At 43.8% G+C, this 21,459-nt stretch overlaps 1 protein-coding gene and 7 non-coding genes across 8 annotated transcripts; all 8 read left to right on the top strand.

The window, feature by feature from the left end:
- The first annotated feature begins 488 nt into the window (after positions 1-488).
- On the top strand, positions 489-20,232 carry LOC121295489 (H/ACA ribonucleoprotein complex subunit DKC1-like). The gene is made up of 16 exons (XM_041220153.1): positions 489-587; positions 1,419-1,477; positions 2,234-2,320; positions 2,808-2,899; positions 10,880-11,064; positions 11,185-11,249; positions 11,634-11,760; positions 12,384-12,514; positions 13,027-13,170; positions 16,139-16,259; positions 17,043-17,161; positions 17,477-17,580; positions 17,922-17,964; positions 18,677-18,805; positions 19,393-19,515; positions 19,959-20,232. Exons 1-16 carry the CDS (start codon positions 572-574, stop codon positions 20,019-20,021), a joined length of 1,608 nt encoding a protein of 535 aa, XP_041076087.1. The 5' UTR covers positions 489-571; the 3' UTR covers positions 20,022-20,232.
- Positions 2,394-2,619, top strand: LOC121295943. Its single transcript, XR_005946994.1, has one exon. It is a non-coding gene; the product is annotated as a small nucleolar RNA SNORD17 (small nucleolar RNA).
- On the top strand, positions 3,030-3,106 carry LOC121295935. Its single transcript, XR_005946986.1, has one exon. It is a non-coding gene; the product is annotated as a small nucleolar RNA SNORD83 (small nucleolar RNA).
- Positions 11,329-11,554, top strand: LOC121295944. Its single transcript, XR_005946995.1, has one exon. It is a non-coding gene; the product is annotated as a small nucleolar RNA SNORD17 (small nucleolar RNA).
- LOC121295942 lies at positions 12,000-12,225 on the top strand. Its single transcript, XR_005946993.1, has one exon. It is a non-coding gene; the product is annotated as a small nucleolar RNA SNORD17 (small nucleolar RNA).
- Positions 12,619-12,759, top strand: LOC121295939. Its single transcript, XR_005946990.1, has one exon. It is a non-coding gene; the product is annotated as a small nucleolar RNA SNORA36 family (small nucleolar RNA).
- LOC121295933 lies at positions 13,408-13,487 on the top strand. The gene has a single exon (XR_005946984.1). It is a non-coding gene; the product is annotated as a small nucleolar RNA SNORD83 (small nucleolar RNA).
- On the top strand, positions 16,833-16,912 carry LOC121295934. The gene has a single exon (XR_005946985.1). It is a non-coding gene; the product is annotated as a small nucleolar RNA SNORD83 (small nucleolar RNA).
- Positions 20,233-21,459: the final 1,227 nt, after the last annotated feature.

The following is a 21,459-nucleotide window of genomic DNA, read 5'->3' as shown; positions in this document are numbered from 1 at the left end:
GTATATGCAAGTACAGCTCTTTATGAACATTATTGGTAAAAAAAAAAAAAAAACAATAAAAAAAAATAAAACAATACAGAAAAAATATATAAAACTTTGACCTGTAAGTATATAAAAGATACGGAGTACACAATTTCTTTAAAAATGGTAACTGCAGGGATTCGTACCTCCTATTATCCACCTCTCCTTTATATCGCCTTGTAAGCATACATCAAAATATCCTGCTTATCACACCATCTTACACACCACGACTGCTGAAGTCATCAAATGACGCTGTTTTTTATTTTATTTTAAGCAACAAGAGCTTATTTTGGATTGGACAACACATATTTCCAGTATGATAATTTAAGAAGGTTTTATTAGTTAATCACATGTGTGGTTGATATGTGAAAAAATATTCCACGCAATTTCTAAAAAACCAACGGCCCAGCTGCCTTTAAAAAGCACTGAAATATTCCTTTACACTGATCACGTGATGGGGTGGGCGGGTGTTTGCTGTGCTTTGTGGGTATAATCAGAGGCCAGTCCTACACTACTTCTTTCCTTTAGTTTCAACGTTGGGAGAGTGAAGATGGCGGACGGGGACTGTAAGTAAAGACATTTATTTGCTGCGTGTTTGCTTAAGAAATATTGCATGAGAAGTGATGTCGTGCCTTTAAAAACGTGTGCCAGAGTGTTTTGTGTTAGAAACAGGAAGTGGCTTGTTATTAAACTGAGAGAGCGGAGATAGTGAAGGAACGTTGCTCCTGGCGTATGTTATGGTACACAGTTTGCATTACCGGGCAAAAAGCAAGGTTGCATTTAACATGAGACCATATCGGTTGAATTGATTGTGCTGTGTCGTTTTGAATGGCAATAGTGTGTTTTGTGTTTTATTAAGCATTTTCAGACTGGTGTTATGAACTTTCTATGTGCGTGTGTGAGAGCACGTGTGTAGGGGAGGTGGGTTACAACAGGCAAGTGAGCCAAAGCAAGCTGGGGGGGGGTAGGGTAGGGTAGGGTAGGTACACGTGTGTTTCTATTGCATATCTATTTCTGTATTTTCATGATGTCTAAAATGGGTCAACGAGATGCACCTTTTTATACTAATGTAATATTGATATTCTAAATGTAAGTTTTGGTACCGTAAGTAGTATCAGAACTGGTAGAAATAAGTGTACTGGTATTAAAAAAAATTAGAAAATTACGTGTTTGATTTTGAAGCTTGCAACGTTTATTTAATTATTGAGGAAGTTTAAACCAATCGAATTGAAATTTTAAAGTATTGCATTACTGGTTGTGAGGTAAAATAGATTTGTAGTTGCCACGTGGTGTCAAGACGAACACGTGCTCGCACTCTCCCCAGTGGACTTCTAGCGCCATAACGGACTGCCAATTTACGTTTTTTTTTTTTTTTTTTTTTTTTTTTTTTTTTTAAGTTTCATCGGGAAAGAAGCACAAGAAAAAGAAGGAAACGCAAGTAACTGACGATGTTGGGGTAAGTTGCACAAATACTGAAGTATTTATGGTGTCTAGTATAACACATTTTGGAGTTGTGTAGGGACAGGTCAAACTGTGTGGGTATTTTAATTTTTATCTCTATATAGATAGATATCGAGATAGTGTTTGAATGACGTTTCAAGTCACGTGATCCATATCGCCTGTCTCGAGCAGGTGGGCAGGCAAGCTGTATCTGTGATTCACATAATGGTTTCAGACCTTATAGTTTAGTTTGCTTGTGAAAAATGGTGAACCCGTGTGTAGTCATTTGGTGTTGCAGTAGGCACAGACAAGACAATGTTTCATTTTATAGGTTACATAGGGTTATACAATTGCAGCGAGAAAAAAATAAAGCATAACTCAACCAAGATTAGGCAAGTGGCTAACTAATATATCAAGGGCAGACCTGAGGAGTGTAGCTGTCCTCGAGTGTGTTCACGACATTTCATTTTAGTTATGTTACTTTTACCGCATTGCTAAATAGTAGTTATTTGAAATGTTTTGTTCCAGAAATATAAATGTTACAGTAATACAAGAGTAAATTGAGCAAGACATTTTTAATGGTTAAATACCTCAGTATAGTATTTTTTAGAAATCTCAATACATGAATTGGTTTTGTAACACACAATGCGGCGTTATCACAGAGGATTAGAAAAAGAGAATTCCTGTATCTAAATCTCTAGATAGGTATCGATATAGTTGTCTTTTAAACGATTCCACGTAGGGACACTTAACATTCCATTTATTTTAACAGGACATTCAAGAGACGGGAGACTTCCTCATCAAACCAGAGTCCAAAGTTGCATCATTGGACACCTCTCAGTGGCCTCTGTTGCTCAAGGTATTTGCTTTACTTTGCCTGCAGCATTCTGTAATGCTGAGAAAGGTGTATGTAAAGCCTTGTGGTTGGCACTGTGAGATGATGAATAAGTTTATCCATTCTCTGAGTGCTGCTGGCCTCCTATCTCTGCAGCACCAGAGTCTGTTCTAGGCCTGAGTGTCCCTCAGCTCCCAGGCGCTGTGCTAGCAGTCCCGTGTTCTACTGGCTGCTGCTACTGGGGCTTGGTGAGCTGTTGCAGGATAGGGGTCTGGCAGAGGTAGAATCTACCTCAGCGAAGACGAAGGATACAATCTGATCGCATACATAACCTTGCAAATGGGCATGAGGACTTCATTTTGTTGCATTGTTTCTTTTTTTGCTTTGCCATGCAAGCAGAATATTTTGGTGATAATGTCAATTCTACCCACATCACATATGTAGCAAGAACATAAATCCACAGACCCGGTTTGTTAGTGTGACACTCGCTAATCTATGTTGTGTGTTTCAGAATTTTGACAAGCTAAACATACGGACGGCACATTACACACCTCTGCCTAATGGGTCTAATCCTCTGAAAAGGAACATCCACGATTATGTCAGGTAAGCAAAGCAAATGAGCTGAGACCGAGCGTGACTAATGCCATGCTGGTGACATCTTCTGCGCTTAACTGCACTCTTCAGGCCAGAATAGGAAGTACAACAATGTCACTTGAGGCATGGATTCCAAAAAGCCAAATGTGGCTGCATAGATCCCAGTAGCACTGTGTGCAAATATGACCTGTTATCTATCACCAGTGACTGATGGCTGTTGGAAAACCAGTCTATGAATTAACAGGATATCCAATTCAATTTGGTCAGTAAACTGCTGTTCCAGGACTGGTGGGTGTATACAATTAATATAGCACTAGGATTGTTCCTTAACACTTTCAGTATGCTTTGTGTTCTAAAGAAATCAATTGTTACCAGTCTTGTATTATGCAGCTGTTTATGCATGCCTCAAATGGTTTATCATGGGTTAGATATTGCATTTAATTGCATGTTCACATTTTTTTCACTTGAGTAACTATAGGTCCCAACATTGTCAATGCATTGTGTGGAGGTTGTTTTTTATTGTATAAGATGTCATCTCATGGAATTTGAGTGAGAGGACCGTGAAGCGAATCGGAGTGGTTCTAGCTGCTCAAGCTGTGCTCAAGTGACGTATTAACTCATAAATCACACGAATGAAGATTGTTCTCAGGACTAGCTGTAAAGTGAAATTTCTTGTTTGTATATCTTAACTTTTAACCCCCTCCTCCTCATCCTGGTTGTAAAATGGTTGTCCAAAATCAAAATGTGGTGAAACTAGTAGGGAGGTCAACCCAAATATTAGATTAACAAATAAAATTGATTATTTATTTAGTTTTGACCTAATTTGAACATATCTGAACTCTGGATGCACAAAAAATTCAATTCGAAGATGGCCACCAAACAGTTATGGGATATACTCCTGCCTATTGGTAGGAGTCACTGAGCATCTATATCAAAGCTGCCGATAGGCCCCATTCCTCCCAGTGACCTCCTCGGTCCCATCTCCCGAGGATACTTAACCGTTGCACCCTGTTTCGCTTCTCACATTGGTAAGGTAAGACCTCTGTGTTGCATTGAGCCCTGTCTTTTTATAGAAAGTGCTGCGTAAGCTACTGCTAGTTCCCCTGCACTTTATGCTGAAAACTGGCATCGTCACTTTCCTGGAATCAGTAGTTTAAAAATTCGTAGCCTTTTCTTGTTTGTTTCTGACTATCAGCACCTGTGTGCTCTGCGTGCCAGGCTGCTTCTTTGTTTGGCCGTCTTAGCATGGTAAGTATTATTGTTAAGAATTGTGTGTGTTTCTCACCCCTTCTTACGTTGGGGATCACTACTATTGTACGGGACCAGGCTTGCCTTGTTCTTGTTGTCGAGTTTGCCCACCAGCCGCCTGTGGGCAACTGTTGGATCTTCTTTTGATTGTAGCTTTGCGTCCCCGTACTCGCGTAGAGCGCTTGCTGCTCAGCGGCTGCTTTCACCGGGGCGGCCATATACTCCTCACAAGGCTTCTCTCGTTATTTGGTTGAGATGTAAATGGGCTGCGCAGGCCTTCACTTTGGTGTAGGTCGCTCAATCAATAGACTGTGTGCTCTCCCCCATCTGTCCTGTAATATTGAACTTTTTTGTATTTTAAACTGTTTTTTACTGTGTGTCAATCGCCCGCCACGGCTTCGGCCCTGTCCCGCTGTTGTACGCTATGCGCTGCTCAGGGGTGTGATCACGCGGTCAGGGTAGGCACTGTGCACGGCTGCCCGGTGTTTAATACCGCAGTGCGTAAGACTCTGCTCGTGCTACTTTGGTACCATGGTGCCCATTGTCGCTGTACTCTGTGCCTGCCGCTGCACGGTATTCGGTGCATCTGTGCACACAGTACTCGGTGCAAGCGGTAATCTGGTGCTCTGTGCATGTGGTGCTGGATACAAGTGGTGCTTGGTGCACACGGTGCATATTATACCGGTGCTGCACTTGCACGCGGTGCTCGGTGCAAGCGGCTCGCATGGTGCTCTGTGCATGCGCCGTTATTGCACGGTACTCGATGAACGTAGTACTTGGTGCTCTTAACCTGGTGCCACACTATTCCCGGTGCCCACAGTGGTCGAACCACGCGGCGCACAGTGTTTACAGCGCAGTGGTTTCTAACACTGTGCTATGACTGGTAGGGCTGACTCCCATGTCTGTGTAGCCTGTGGAACCAATATCCCACAGGAGGACAGGCACAGCATGTGTGCATGGTGCTTAGGCCCCGATCTGCTGCCTCAACCCTAAATGGCACCTGCGGCTTTTCAGCCGCATGTGCTCTTGAGCCGCCTGGAAAGAGTCGCGTGGGGGCGTTCATTGTCCCCTGCAGTGTGCCCCTCCCACTCCCGCCTCCCTGAGCTCAACTCTTCCCAGCTTTCCCCGATTTTATGGAGGAGGTGCATTCCTCTTGGAACCACCCTGCTACAGCGGCGGCACAACTGAGACATACAGTGACTTGCGAAAGTATTGACCCCCCCCCCCCCCCCCTTGGCATTTTTCCTATTTTGTTGCCTTACAACCTGGAATTAAAATGGATTTTTGGGGGTTTGTATTGTTTGATTTACACAACGTGCCTACCACTTTGAAGATGCAAAATATTTTTTATTGTGAAACAAGAAATAAGACAAAAAAACCAGAAAACTTGAGCATGCATAAGTATTCACCCCCCCCCCCCCAAAGTCAATACTTTGTAGAGCCGCCTTTTGCAGCAATTACAGCTGCAAGTCTCTTGGTATGTATCTATAAGCTTGGCACATCTAGCCACTGGGATTTTTGCCCATTCTTCAAGGCAAAACTGCTCCAGCTCCTTCAAGTTGGATAGGTTCCGCTGGTGTACAGCAATCTTTAAGACATACCACAGATTCTCAATTGGCTTGAGGTCTGGGCTTTGACTAGGCCATTCAAAGACATTTAAATGTTTCCCCTTAAACCACTCGAGTGTTGCTTTAGCAGTATGCTTAGGGTCATTGTCAACCCATTCTCAAATCTCTGGAAGACTGAAACAGGTTTCCCTCAAGAATTTCCCTGTATTTAGCGCCATCCATCATTCCTTCAATTCTGACCAGTTTCCCAGTCCCTGCCGATGAAAAACATCCCCACAGCATGATGCTGCCACCACCATGCTTCACTGTGGGAATTGTGTTCTCGGGGTGATGAGAGGTGTTGGGTTTGCGCCAGACATAGCGTTTTCCTTGATGGCCAAAAAGCTCAATTTTAGTCTCATCTGACCAGAGTACCTTCTTCCATATGTTTGGAGAGTCTCCCGCATGCCTTTTGGCAAACACCAAACGTGTTTGCTTATTTTTTTCTTTAAGCAATGGCTTTTTTCTGGCCACTCTTCTGTAAAGCCCAGCTCTGTGGAGTGTACGGCTTAAAGTGGTCCTATGGACAGATACTCCAATCTCCGCTGTGGAGCTTTGCAGCTTTGGAGCTTTTATCTTTGGTCTCTTTGTTGCCTCTCTGATTGATGCCCTCCTTGCCTGGTCCGTGAGTTTTGGTGGGTGGCTCTCTTGCCAGGTTTGTTGTGGTGCCATATTCTTTCCATTTTTTAATAATGGCTTTAGTGGTGCTCCGTGGGATGTTCAAAGTTTCAGATATTTTTTTATAACCCAACCCTGATCTGTACTTCTCCACAACTTTGTCCCTGACCTGTTTGGAGAGCTCCTTGGTCTTCATGGTGCTGCTTGCTTGGTGGTGCACCTTGCTTAGTGGTGTTGCAGACTCTGGGGCCTTTCAGAACAGGTGTATATATACTGAGATCATGTGACACTTACATTGCTCACAGGTGGACTTTATTTAACTAATTGTGTGACTTCTGAAGGTAATTGGTTGCACCAGATCTTATTTAGAGGCTTAATAGCAAAGGGGGTGAATACATATGCACGCACCACTTTTCCGTTATTTATTTTTTAGAATTTTTTGAAAGGTTATTTTTTTTATTTCACTTCACCAATTTGGACTTTATGTCCATTACATGAAATCAAAATAAGTCCATTTAATTCCAGGTTGTAAGGCAACAAAATAGGAAAAATGCCAGGGCGCGGGGGTCAATACTTTTGCAAGCCACTGTAGTTTTCCTCTGGCCTCATTGGAAGGGTGGAGAAGCTGGGACTGGCTGGGTTTCCTCCTGTGGACTCCACCATTGCGGCTTTGGTTAAGGCTCTGCCGGTGGGAGGTATGCCCAAGGACTCTGTGTGTCCCGAACCGGCATTGCAGAATAACGGAGACACGTCTGTAGAGCCCAGAGTACCCGTCTAGCGAATATGTCCAGCATGCTCACTGCATACCTGGACGGAGTTTTGCGTGATGCCCCATTACCAGAGCTGGTGGCCATGGAACTGCAACTTCCGTTGCACACGTTGCTCCAGTTCTCTGTCCTGCAGGGTCAGACCCTGGGCCAGAGCCTGGTGGGCCTACTGGTCACGCGCGGACAGCTGTGGCTGTCGCATGTGTGGGTGCCTGATGCTGATAAGGCCACACTTTTGGACAAGCCCATATCTCCAGGCCACACCTTCGGCCCAGCAGTGAAAGAGAGACTCTAACGGAGCCTTCGGGATCGTGAGGTGTTGAGGCAGGCAGCTATTTTGCTCCCTCCCCCCTCTCCGGTGCGGCTCAGGTCGAGCCACTGGCACTCTGCACAGCCTCGTACGGTCACTGGGACGGTGCCACTTCCCACAGCCCTGCCAGGTCACCTAAAGAACCGCCAACAGGCTTCATTTCGGGTGGGAGGCAGATCCTCCCTCAATGTGGTGGCCGTAGCCAGCCGACGCAGCAACAACTGCGACTGCGGTTCCTGGGTTTCTGCCCTAGATAACTGCCACCGCTAGCCCCGCCTTACCCTCCCCAGCAGGGCTCCTGAAGGCTGGCGGCCTCAGACCCGATTCACGGCACAACAGCTGCACTACTGGCGCGCTTGCACCTCCGACGTGTGGGTGCTCACAACCGTACAATATGGTTACTTGCTTCAGTTTCGTTTGGGACACCCTTCTTTTTTGCGGCGTCACGACTGTTTGTGACGGACCTGCTTCAGGCCACAGTGCTCCAAACAGAAGTGGCAGCCTTGCTGGACAAGCGCGCCATTAATCTCGTAGATCCTACCTCTCTTGGAGAGTGTTTCTACTCGAGATACTTTCGGGCACCGAAGTGGGACGTTGGCTTTCGCCCCATCCTGGACTTAAGGTTTCTAAAGCAGAAGGGGTTCCACATGCTGACTCATCGTCGCATACTCCTGTCTATCTGGCCTGGCGACTGGTTCACCACGGTGGACCTACGGGAGGCATATTTTCACTTTCCCATTTGTCCACAGCACAGGAAATATTCTGCTTCACCTTTCAGGGCAATGCGTACAAGTTTTCCGTGCTGCAGTATGGCCTTTCTCTAGCTACCCGTACGTTTTCAAAGTGCGTAGACGCTATCCTCGACCCCTTGCGGCTGCAAGGAGTCAGAGTGATGAATTCTCAACGACTGGTTGATCTGTTCCCAGTCACGGGAGGGAGCAGTGGCCCACATGGCGCTAGTGAAGGAGCATGTAGTGAGGCTGGTTCTCTCCATCAACAATGCCAAGAGTCTGCTGACACCAGTGCAGTGCATAACGTATTTGGGGCTCATGCTGGACTCCTCCATGATGCGCGCATACCTATCAAATGACAGGGTATCGGCTTTACAACACCGCCTTTCCCTGTTTCAGCAGGGATTGAGGATGTCCCTTGTTTTGTGCCAACAACTTCTGGGTCTGATGGCAGCAGCGGTATCAGCCATTGAGCTGGGTTTATTGCGCAGGCGTGGCTCATTGCGTTCAAATTGCGTCCCAAACGCGACGGGCACCGTCGGCTGACAGTGTGTGTCTCGCGTGTACGGCGGCCCTGCGCTGGTGGAGGATTCCCTCTCGCCTGCAGAAAGGAGTCAGAAATGGGGCGGTTTACACCCGCAGGGAAGCTACGACGGACGCCTCCAACTCGGGTTGGGGCGCGGTCTGCGAAGGCAGAGGAGTCAGCGGACACTAGTCACGCCACAGGACGTCCCTGCATATCAACATGTTGGAGCTGCAAGAGATGTTCATTGCCCTCCAGTACTTTCTACCCGTGGTTCGTAACAGACGTGCTGATCCACACAGACAATACATCAGTCGTGGCATATGTCAACCGCCATGGTGGCCTTCGATCCCCAGGGTTGCACTGCCTAGCCTTCAGGCTGCTGATTTGGGCTAAACGGAACTTGCTGTGCCTTCGGGCGACGCATGTTGCAGGCGTGGAAAATCGAGCGTTGGTCCTTCTCTCGAGGGAGGGCCTGTACCCATCGGAGTGGCGTCTCCACCCTCAAGTGGTGGAGTGCATTTGGGAATGTTTTGGAAAGGCGCCGGTCAATCTCTTCGCCTTGGCGGAGACGACACACTGCCCTCTTTGGTACTCCCTCCACCGCTGCGACGGTCCACTCTGCGTCGGCGCCACGTATGGCCCAGAGCGCTCCTTTACGCGTTCCCACCTCTGCCGTTGCTCCTGGCCTTTTTCGAAGGTCCAGCCGGAGAAGGATTCCCTTCTCCTAGTGGCCCAGGAGAATCTGGTTCTCATCCCTGTGCCAGCTGTTGAACTGCCCGCCCTGGGAAATCCCGCTTCGCCGGGATCTTCAGTCAGGCGAGTGGCACACTTTGACACCTGGAGCCGGCCCCTGAAAGGGACCGCTGATCAGCCTTAGGGCTGTCAGACGCGGTCGTGGGTATGCTGCAGAATGCTAGGGCACATTCCACTAGGTCGCTATACGCCTATAAGTGGAAATATTTTCAAGATTGGTGCCATTCTGACGGTCATGATCCAATCTCCTGTTCCATGCCTGCCATCTTGCAGTTTCTGCAAGATCTGCTCGAGGCTGGTAGAGCACCTTCCACACTGACAGTTTACCAAGCGGCTTGCCATTTCTGCTTGCCACACGTTTTTTAGCTACCCGATTTCTCCAAGGCACTCTGCGATAGTGGCCCTCCTAGGAGGGCCACTCTCCCCGAATGGAGCCTTGAGTGTACAGGAGGCTCTCGCGCATGCCCTGTTTTGAGCCTATATACTCTATCGAGCTGAAGCACCTGTCCATGAAGATAGCCTTCCTCTTGGCTATCGCTGCAGGCGAGTGTCACTGCGTGCAAACCCTGCTTTTTGCAAGGTAGTTACAACCTTCCACGAAGTCTCGACTGCGTATGATCGTGCTGGCTTACCCCAACCTGGGTAGATAGCCGCACATTCCACAAGAGGTGTGGCTACATCATGGGCCCTCTTCAGATGTGCCTCCATGGCTGAAATTTGCAATGTGCCTAGCTCGCCTGAATGTAGTAGATCCCTCATTGCCCTCTGTGGGCACTAAGATCCTCGAGGTTGCACGCTATTGCCGCAGGCATTGGTCAGGCAGGACTTGGCGTCCCTCATATGCTGCTGTTCTTTTCTCCCTCGCGATGGCTCTGGTACATGTTTCCCATAATAATGTTTGGTGGCTATCTTTGAATTGAAAGGGAACATTAGTTTACCTACCGTAAACCCCTGGTACCCTGAAAGAGAAGATGACCACCAACTGCAAGGTTGCTTCGGTCGACATCGCGGTTTCATCGCGAAAGAGGGTGTTACTTCCCCTGTGTGATGGTTAAGTACCCTCGGGAGGCCGGACCGAGGATGTCACTGGGGGAAGGAGGGCCTATCTGCAACTTTGAATTAGGACTTCAGTGACACCTATCAATAGGCAGTAGTGTATCCCATAACAATGTTTGGTGGCCATCTTCTTTCAGGGATCCCGGTTTACGGTAGGTAAACTAACGTTAACGCACCAAATTCAGCTACTTTTTCTACCAGATGGCCACCTTAAATTTTAGTTATGCTCTCTACTGACTTTGAGCCTTAATTACAATAAAATAAATGTATATAAAAATATCAACACTTTACCAATACAAAATTGTGGTGGTTTTAAATTAAAGCCAAAAGTTTAAGCAAACATTTATAAATCAAATTGTAATCTTGCCTGCAGGACCGGTTATATCAACCTGGATAAACCTGCCAATCCGTCCTCCCATGAAGTGGTTGCCTGGATCCGCCGGATCCTGAGGGTGGAGAAGACCGGGCACAGTGGCACGCTGGATCCCAAAGTCACAGGCTGTCTGATAGTGTGTGTGGAGCGCGCAACACGCCTCGTCAAGTCTCAGCAGAGTGCAGGTGTGGGGGGATTTCTGTGTAACTGTTAAATTCTTACATTTTGCTTTTTTTTTTTTTTTTGGGTCACACGAGTGATACAGAAAAAGTGGCCCCTCCTGACTACTCCTTGTTCCTTTTTAGGCAAAGAGTATGTGGGAATTGTTCGGCTGCACAGTGCTATTGAGAATGAGCTTCAGCTTAGCAGGGTGAGTTCTAAAAAAAAAAATAAATAGCATGTGACAAATCGTAACCAAAACCATAAATACTGAACAAAAGCCTGGCTGATTGACATGATGAATAAGTTTATCCATTCTCTGAGTGCTGCTGGCCTCCTATCTCTGCAGCACCAGAGTCTGTTCTAGGCCTGAGTGCCCCTCAGCTCCCAGACGCTGTGCTAGCAGTCCCGTGTTCTACTGGCTGCTGCTACTGGGGCTTGGTGAGCTGTTGCAGGATAGGGGTCTGGCAGAGGTAGAGTCTACCTCGGCGAAGACGAGGGATACATTCTGATCGCATACAGAATCTCTGCTCAGTCGGCTTGAGGGAATGGTGTGTATGTTGCATTAGGATCCTCATTTTGTCTTCCCTCTTAGGCAATGGATACCCTGACTGGTGCCCTTTTTCAGCGCCCTCCTCTCATTTCTGCTGTTAAAAGGCAGCTAAGAGTGAGAACCATTTATGAAAGCAAGCTGATTGAGTATGATCCAGAGAAGAGGTTAGGTAAGTGTCAGTTCTGCCCACTTGCTTACCTTTAGTCCTGTTCACGTAAACCTTAAATTAAATCTGGAAATGTCTTGGCATCTAAATAAACAAACCCACACTATTGGCTAGATATGAATACTGTTGTGTTCCATTACTATAGGAGACTTAACCTAAATCCTATTTTGGGTACTCTACATGACTAGGTAACTGGACAAGTATGCATCTCCACAAAGCTGAAAAGCCTTGTGGTTGGCTATGTGAAATGATGAATAAGTTTATCCATTCTCTGAGTGCTTCTGGCCTCCTATCTCTGCAGCACCAGAGTCTGTTCTAGGCCTGAGTGTTCCTCAGCTCCCAGACGCTGTGGTAGCAGTCCCGTGTTCTACTGGCTGCTGCTACTGGGGCTTGGTGAGCTGTTGCAGGATAGGGGTCTGGCAGAGGTAGAATCTACCTCAGCGAAGACGAAGGATTCAATCTGATCACATACAGAACCTTGCGATTGGGCGTGAGATTTAGTTCTCTACCTGCTTGGTGCAGTGGTTTGACGAATGTTTTAATCACTTCCGTGCACACTGAAGGCATTCATTGAAACTTTTGTTTTACTGGACTTTTGTTCCACAATGTGTGTCTTGTTTTTGCAGGAATCTTTTGGGTTAGCTGTGAAGCGGGCACCTACATCCGGACGCTGTGTGTTCACATAGGCCTTTTACTGGGAGTCGGTGGCCAAATGCAAGAACTGAGGAGAGTCAGATCTGGAGTGATGGGAGAAAAGGTGAGAAATAATGAAGTCATCTGCACGTGTGTTTAATTCTGCATCTCCAAGAATGGTTGGTTTTATACACTGCAGCATGTTTTAAATGCAGAGTTAGCTTAGTGGTCTCAAGTGTTGAGTTCAGTTCAGGGCTCTTTCCCCACCCGTTCTGGTAATTAAACTTTGGTACAGAAAGTGGCAAGGGAGAATGTATACTTGGTATGGCTGTGCGGGCCCATTCCATTTATAACCTCCTGCCTACATGATGTTTTGGAAATGTCTTGCAGAATGCTTGCATAGTCAGTCAGTGTTTCAGCATTAAGACTAACTAAAGAAGAGACTGGGAAATGTGCTGTTGAGCATATATATATATATATATATATATATATATATATATATATATATATATATATATATAATTAATAAAATGCTTCTTTACACAGAAAAGCGAGTCAGGTGTGTAAATGGGTTTATGAAATGGAAGTACTGATGGAGGTGTTTTGGTTCTTTGCCATGTTTGTCCTCATTCCCAGGATAACCTGGTGACCATGCATGACGTGATGGATGCGCAGTGGCAGTACGATAATAACAAGGATGAGACCTACCTGAGACGTGTCATCTTCCCCCTGGAGAAGCTGCTTGTGTCCCACAAACGGCTTGTCATGAAGGACAGTGCGGTACGTGTCTCTTTAATTCAGTCAGTGTTTCTTGGACATTGCGCCACGCTAGAGTTTCAATGTAAAGTTATGCTTGTTCAACCTTTACTGCTTGTATGTAGTAAATGCTGGGCACATTCATTTAAATTTTCGTGATTCTATCTTGTACATGCTCATGTAAACTAATGGCCAGCTTTTGTAAACTTTAAAAATAAGCCAAATGCAGTCTTTAGTTTACGGAGACCTGGATTTCAAGGAGCCAAATGATGTTTCTGTATAGATTGCATTAGCACTTTGTGCAAAGATGACCCACTATCTATCACCCATAACTGATGGCTTTTTTGGAAACCAAACTGTTAGTGCTTGATATTCAATGTAATGTTGGTAGTCCTCAGTTGCATTGCATCATGAGTTGATACAGTGTATTTCACTTGCAGTGAAATAACCCTGAACTCCATACAGTTTAATTACTGGATGTTATCTGCTAATGGATACCAATACTACTGCAACCCTATTTTTTGCTGCAAATTTGCATTGAATATGGAGGTTAACTTTAGGATTTTCAGTTTTCATTTTTAGTTTAACTGTTAAATGTCAGTTTAAAATAGACATCTGAAAAACTACCCTTTTTTTAACTCATGAAACTTTCAAAATTTGTGTAATGTACCTTATACCTGTGAGCATAATCTGAATCAATGTTCCCTCTTTCTTTTGTACTGAGGACTACAAACTTCTCTGAGCATTACTTTTCTGTCAATGGGCAGCTTAGTTGAACACTAAATAAGTGATGTCATAGTTAATATAAACTGCTCTACTAAACAATGATCACCAGCAAACATGATTGTCAATAAATGCAACACACGCAACAAATGAACTAAAATATCAGCAAGAACAAGGCACTATAAATGTTCAAGATTTTAAATAAACTAAGTTTTTAATATCGTCCGAACATCCTTTCAGCGTCTTCCTATTAATTGCCAAGCCAAAGAAATAACACATTGCACTCACAGTATTATCTACGATCAAAGAAACACAGTAAGTACACACCAAGCAGTTCTCAAAGTCCACGTACTACTAGAACATAACTTTTCTGTATTTGTATTTATTAGGCTTCCAAGCCAAAGGCTGGGAAGCCTATTGTTGCTGTGGTGTTGTTGTTGTTGTTGTTATTATTATTATTATTCTGCCAAAAGTTTGTCGCAGAGTAATGAAAACGCATACGTAAGTAGATGCCTACGTGTGGACAACCAGACTGGCGTCCCAGAGTGGAAAAAGTTCACAGCCACTAGGCCAAATCTCGTGAAAATATTGGACAATTTTCAAAGCTCTTGTCGACAAAAATGACTTAAGATGGAGATCTGACAATGTCTGCATATAGCGCATGAAAGTTCTATAAAAAGAAAACGTTCAAATAAAATCAATTGGATGGTTGGTTTATGCGCCGCATTGGATTTTGCGCAAAATATTCAAAAATCATCTTGTCTGAAACCACAGTGTTGATCGGCACCAAAATTGTCACTCTTGCTCAGGACAAGGACCTTTCTAAGTTTTGTAAAATCACAGCTTTTTTGTTAAACATGGATGCGTGAGCAAAATAACAATTTCAGGAGTGCTATATTTACATATTAAAGTATAAATCCATACTGCAATAGACTAGAGGCATGAAACTGAGTGGTAGTAGAGGGTAATGTGAAGTCCTGTTGATTTCAAATTGGTGCGTTTGTCACATGGTTTGGCGGCCATATTGATAATAGAAAAATGACCCATAACAAGAAGTGTTGCACGTATGCTCTTCAATGTTGGTACAGTTGTGTGGCCCATAAAGTAATAACCACTAAAATCAAAAGCATGTTGGAATTTGTTTAAATTTCATCTCCTAGGGTGTGCCGATGGGATCGTAGTTATAATGGAACACATATAGGAAGACGTGCTCTATGAAAAATGGCATCACCCATGATCTTTGACCTCTCCAAAAGGGCAAGTTAAAAACTGGCTCCTTGTGCCTCGGGATCAGTCATGGTTCATATGGAACACATAGGAAGTCATTTGTGCTCTAAAAAAGTCATTACCCATGACCTTTGACTTCTGCTAAGGTTCAAAACCCACAAATTGGCCTTTAGCTCCTCAGCTGTATGTAACAGATCAGTGCACTTAAACTTCAGTGCAAGATTATGCTCTGTACACATACAACTTAAGTAGCCCATTAATTATAGGAAACGTAGCGAGCTGTATTGGTGATTACTTGTGGTGATTGAACCATGTTTTCTTGGAAGCCTTTATAGCAACTCTAGTTTTAAATTGTGTTGTAAAGATTTTGCCATCTGAGTTTTTATAGGGATTTGTAGGGATTTAGTTATGTACTAAAAAAAATTGTTTTTATAAAAAAAAAAAACTTAACCGTTAGTCTGTCACATGCTCAGTTTATTTTACACATGCTGTTTTTAAAAGATTTTTTCACCATAAAACCGGTTTAAAATACATCGCTGTATTTCAAATACCTCTTAGTCGTGCATACTGAAATCTCCAGATCACTTGTTTTCTCACCAAACGCCTCAATAATATAGTATTTCATTACTATAACATCTCAAAACTCTGCAAATGTCTGATTCTTTGAGAGCTGGATGTGAAAGCAGCTATCTTTGTCGGTGTTATCTCTGGTGCATGGGGCTATGTGTTGCTCTCACCCCCCCCCCCCCCCCCCTTTTTTCTGCTCCTATTGGTCTCTCGGCCATTGAACTGTTTTTTCTGCTTTTTCGGGAGAGAAGAAAACTACTAGAGACCTATGTTGGACAGGATCTGACTGGAAAGGGAGATGTAATGTCGGACCTGGTCCTACATAGGACTGCAAAGGGTTAACTTTGCAATGGTGTCATACCCACCTACGTTTTCTTTCCTTTGTGTGCGGCCTGATGGAACATTGGTCTGAATACATTTCTATGTAGATGTTCGACTTGTCTCTAGTGGTCTTTACTCAATGTGTCTTTTACAGGTGAATGCTATCTGCTATGGTGCAAAGATAATGCTACCTGGTGTTCTCCGCTATGAAGATGGAATAGAAATGAACCAGGAGATAGTTGTCATCACAACCAAGGGAGAGGCCATTTGCATTGGTAAGTCCTGGGACACTGGTGCTTTAGGTGGGTTTTGAGAAGACTGTCTGGAATATTGGGATTACTGATGCAAAGATAATCAACTTTTAATGGAGCTTTGACTGAAACCAACTGATTTCACACAAACCAGTGTGTATCGAGGCTCCCGAGTGGTGCATCCAGTAAAAGCAGGATGCACCCTATAGCCTGGATGTCTAGGCTATTCCACAGCCAACCGTGGACGGGAGTTCCCAGGAGGCGGTGCTCAATTGGCTGAGTGTTGCAGGGAGGGGGTCTAGGTCGCCCAGGGTGTATCTGCTCACTGTGCACCAGCGATCTCTGTAGTCTGGCCAGGCGCCTGCTGGCTTGCTTGTTATGCCCGGGAGCTGCATTGTCCTCCCACGTTGTAGCTCCTGGGTGGTGCATGGTGAATCTGCAGTGTGTAAAGAAGCGGTCGGCTGACTGCACACGTTTCGAAGGACAGCGTGTGTTCGTCTTCGCCGCTCCCGATTCAGTGCAGGGGTGGTAAAACAGGTGTGTTCAAGTGGATGTTGCAGTTAAGCTGGTCTGGCGTGAAGGCCTGGATTCTATATTGCCAAATGATGTTTCTGTATAGATTGCATTAGCACTTTGTGCAAAGATGACCCGCTGTCTATCACCCATGACTGATGGCGCAATGCAAACCAGGCAGTTTAAGGTTCTTGCATGACAGTATTTGAGCAGCAGTGAATCATTTCCAAACCGTGCTGCTGATTTTCTGATTAACCAAATCTTTAGGATTTAAATGTTTTTCCCCTCCTTAAGCGGTTGCCCTCATGACCACGGCAGTGATCTCTACCTGCGACCATGGTGTTGTAGCAAAGATCAAGAGAGTCATCATGGAGAGAGACACCTATCCTCGCAAGTGGGGTTTGGGACCAAAGGTAAAGCTTGAGATTAGTCTGCTTTGAAAACACTGCATTTCTGTTCCTTTTGTGTCTGACTGTGCTGACTTTTATATAGGCAAAATTTGGTATTTATGTACCCTCAACTGGTACTTTAAACAGACTTCCTAGTTGAATTAATTGTCAAAGAATTTTCCCAGGTTTCTTAATACATGTTATGTATCATTATTTTCCTTGAAAGTGTACTTAATGCATTGTTATAGGAACCAGTTTGCCTCAAATGTATTGCACAATGTAACAGCAAAATTGACAGCAAATATTTGATTACATTTAATATTTTACTTTTACCCCCAGGCAAGCCAGAAGAAAATGATGATTAAGCAGGGCTTGTTGGACAAACACGGAAAGCCAAATGGAAGTACTCCTGGGACATGGAAGGAGGGATATGTAGATTACAGGTATGGAGAAACAACATGTGCTTTTATATAACCAGTTATCCCTTTTTTTTGCCTGGCTTTTGAGGGAGTCAGTTTGCAAGATTAACAGGGAGACTGCTGTAGTCCAGAATACTGTATCTTCATTGTATGCTGCCTTCTGGTTTCCCTACATGCTTTCATATTATGCACTTTTTAAATTCATCTTGATTTTCTATACATGATCCTGTTTGATTTCTATCCTATGAATATTGTTGTTTGCTACCAAATTTTTTTTTCCTCCATATCCTTGAAACTTCATGAATGTTGTTCAGTCATGTAAAAACTGTCTGCCTGCCATTAATGATGTATTTATTTGTTTTCAGTGCTGCAAAGGCTGTTGTAGGTGAAAGTGAGCAAACGGGAAAGGTAAGCCATAAACCCCATAGGACTTTCCAGTGTCACATGGTGGTTTCTCATATTTGCAGTGTGGTTGCTGACAGCGCCAGTGATCTTTAGAAATGGGAAACCAATTGGTGTACCAGCCGGGATTTGATTTGAATAACTAAAATGCTGGACCAGTTTTGTAGTCCAGACCAAGTACCTGGAGGGGCAGTATCAGTGTGTAGCATTCATAGTGCTAGCTAAGCAGACCGAGTGTCCTTTCTTGTCTGGTTCTGTGGCCTTTTGAGGAAGTTAGTCTGCAAGATCAATGAGGAGACTGCTATAGTCCAGCACATCAACAGTAAATGCTGGTTCCTGCTATTGTCGAACACAAGGTTCTCCAACCCTGGTCCCGGAGAGCCCCTATCCAGCAGGTTACATAATCGGTGGCAAAAGATCTGGAACACCTGTTAATCTTGACTGATTTAAGCCAATAATTGGTTCAGTTAAGTAACATTGGTTGAAATGTATGTCAGCAGCACAGTAGCTCACTATGACCAGGCTTGGAGACCCCTGGTCTAGCACAGCAGTAAATGCTGGTTCCTGCTATAATAGTTACTGAAGCACTTAAGGTTGAGAAATTATGCCCTATCTCTACACTATTTTGCTTTAGTGTATTTCTGTTGCTTTTTCTGTATACTAAAGCTGTGCCATGCATGAATCGCATTAATCATTCTGATTTCTTGTCCTTTTTAAGAGGAAGAGGGAAAGCGATAGTGAAAGTGAAGGGGCTGCAACTGTATCTGTACCTTCCACTCCTAAAGCTGCTGAAGAGAGCAAGAAAAAGAAAAAAGTGAAAAAAATTAAGGATGAACCAGCACCAGAGGTAAGCTGTATATAAATCCTTTAATTAGCCAGGTTTGAAAGATTTCTACCTTTTCAGAACTCTGAAGTTACTCCTGTAGTCTAAGCATCCCATTTAAAAAAAAAAAAAAAAATTCATAGCTTCCCATGTTACAGGAGGTCGTATTAGTCTTTATAATGGTTATCTCGCTGCAGTAGCCTAAATAAGATATATTCCTGATTTGCAAAGATGTTAGGCAGACAATTACCCCTTCCTTGTCTTTATGTGGCTTTTGAGGGAGTCAGTCTGCAAGATCATTGAGGCTGCTATACTACAGCACAACAGTAAATGCTGGTTCCGGTTTCCTTTTACATGTGTCTAAACTGCCACTGATTGGTTTTTCCTGTCTGCACAAACTACAGCATGGACTTTCCATGGCCTTAACTGTAAACAATGCATGTGATCTGTAGATGATGTTATTGCAGTGCAGCACTTTAGTTACTGAAGTGGCTCAATATGCCCTCTCTCCGCAGCATATTCTGCTTTAGTGTATTTATGTTGCTTTGCTGTATACTAAAGCTGTGTCATGCAATAAGGATCATATTAATAATTCTGATTTCTCTTCAAAGAGGGAAAGCAATAGTGAAAGTGAAGAGGCTGCAACTTCAACTGTACCTTCAACTCCTAAAACTGAAGAGAGCAAGAAGAAAAAGAAGAGAGACAAAAAAATTAAGGATGAACTGGCACCAGAGGTAAGCTGGATGTAAGCCCTTAATTAGCCAGATTTGGAAGAGATGTGTACCTTTTCAGAACTCTGAAGTTACTCCTTAGTAGTCTCTGAGCACCCATTTCTGGATAAATGAGGATATATGCATGGTTTGCCAAGGTGTTAGGCAGCAGATTTATCCCTTTTCTTTGACTTTTGAGGAAGTCAGTCTGCAAGATTAACAGGGAGACTTGGCTATTGTCCAGTGTGCATTCATTGTTGCTGGCTTCTGGTTTCCTTCAAATGATTTGACTCTTCATTAGACTGCTCAAATGAATCAAGTGATATGTTTAATTAGGGTTTGCCCTCAATTTTTTGAATAAGTGAATTGTTACTGTAACAATTTTTTAGCTGGTTATCTACACGAAGGTCAAAAAAGACAAGACTTAACACAGGCAATATTTATAACTTTTGTTTCCATGTCTACAGGTGGGTGAAAGTACCAAGAAAAAGAAAAAAAAGAAGCAGAAAGCGGAGACTGAATCTGAGTGATATTGACAGCGAATCGCCACTGAACTTGGCATCAGCAGACCTTGTCCAATGGAAAGATTGAGTGCCAAGAATGTCTTGGATTCTGACATTTGCAGGAGCGTGAGCTCTGAAGAGGCCGTAGCAGCCCGTCTGATCCCTGCTGTTTCACTTGCAGCCTGTATCTATTCTAGCAGCTGGCACGCTGTTCTGGGCTGGCCTCCCTACTCACTTTTTTGTTTTTAAAGGAGTATCAGAAGTGGAAGTGTGTTTTACCACCCAATCTGTGGTTTTAACAAACCCTGAATGTATAAATCAATTGAATGTGAATACTGCATTGTGCATCAATTTGTTTTTGCCTGTCAATTTGTTTTTGCCTGTCCCCCAAACTAGGTTTTTTTTTTTTTTTTTTTTTTTTTTTGTGCAGTTCATGAGATTTGTTTAAACATTGCTGGAATATTTTCAGATACAATCTTATACTGTAAACTAAAAATGCTGGTTTGTTTTATATATAATGGCATTTAAGACCAGGTTTATTTTTGTAATGTAAATAAGTGATTGATTGACCAGCAGATACTGCATTAAATTTGGTGGACATGGAACTGTTGTATACTCTTTGTGGATTTTATCTAAAGATTTCAGCTTGAACGTTTGTTCTATAAATATTTTGTATATAATTAAATTAAACATTGTTAGACACTTACAAAAAATAAAAGCTTTCACTGCTTTATTCAAAATGACATGCCATTTTATGATTCCTGGCATAAATACAATCCCTTAACCCAACACCAAACTGTCCCAAACAACAATATCCTTCCTGAAATAAGAGATGGGATCACTTCAGTACCCACAAGTGTGCGTGTTACACAAGACCATGGTCTCACAATAGACCCCAATTAAGGACAAGACATGTAGACATTAATTGTGTTATTGCACTTGCTCATGGGATGATGTGCCTTGGGAAAGGACCATCTTCACTGGGAGGGAGGGAGGCACCTGTGGATACTTGTGTGTGTGTGTGTATATATAATACATGAAATTTTATTTTTTAAAGCTGTAAATGGTAACATGGATAAACCAAAATATGTTTTACTTATGGAGGACAAATGAAAAGTTTCTTTGCATGCAGATTGTACAAACAAATCTCTATTCTAGCTTGTGGGGGAAACTGCATGTTTATCAGGATAACATGGTGAAAATCAACCAGTAATCCTTTGTGTCAATCTGCACAACTGTTGTGACAAGTCCTTTCAATACCTGATCCATTTCAAACAATGTTTACTTGAATTGAGTCAGTTCTCTACTAGAATAACAGTGCTGTACTGATCAATACACTTCTGGCATGAATTTAAATATGTTCCAGCAAAACCTGGGCTAAAACATTTAATGGATTGCTACCACTTGACTGTACTGTTTGGGGATGTAGAAACACACACACCCCCCCCCCCCCCCCCCCCCCCCC

The sequence above is a fragment of the Polyodon spathula genome, chromosome 20, assembly GCF_017654505.1.
Source record: "Polyodon spathula isolate WHYD16114869_AA chromosome 20, ASM1765450v1, whole genome shotgun sequence".
Classification (NCBI taxonomy): domain Eukaryota; kingdom Metazoa; phylum Chordata; class Actinopteri; order Acipenseriformes; family Polyodontidae; genus Polyodon; species Polyodon spathula.
The sequence above is the reverse complement of the archived record's forward strand: the minus strand, read 5'-3'. Positions and strand labels throughout refer to the sequence as shown.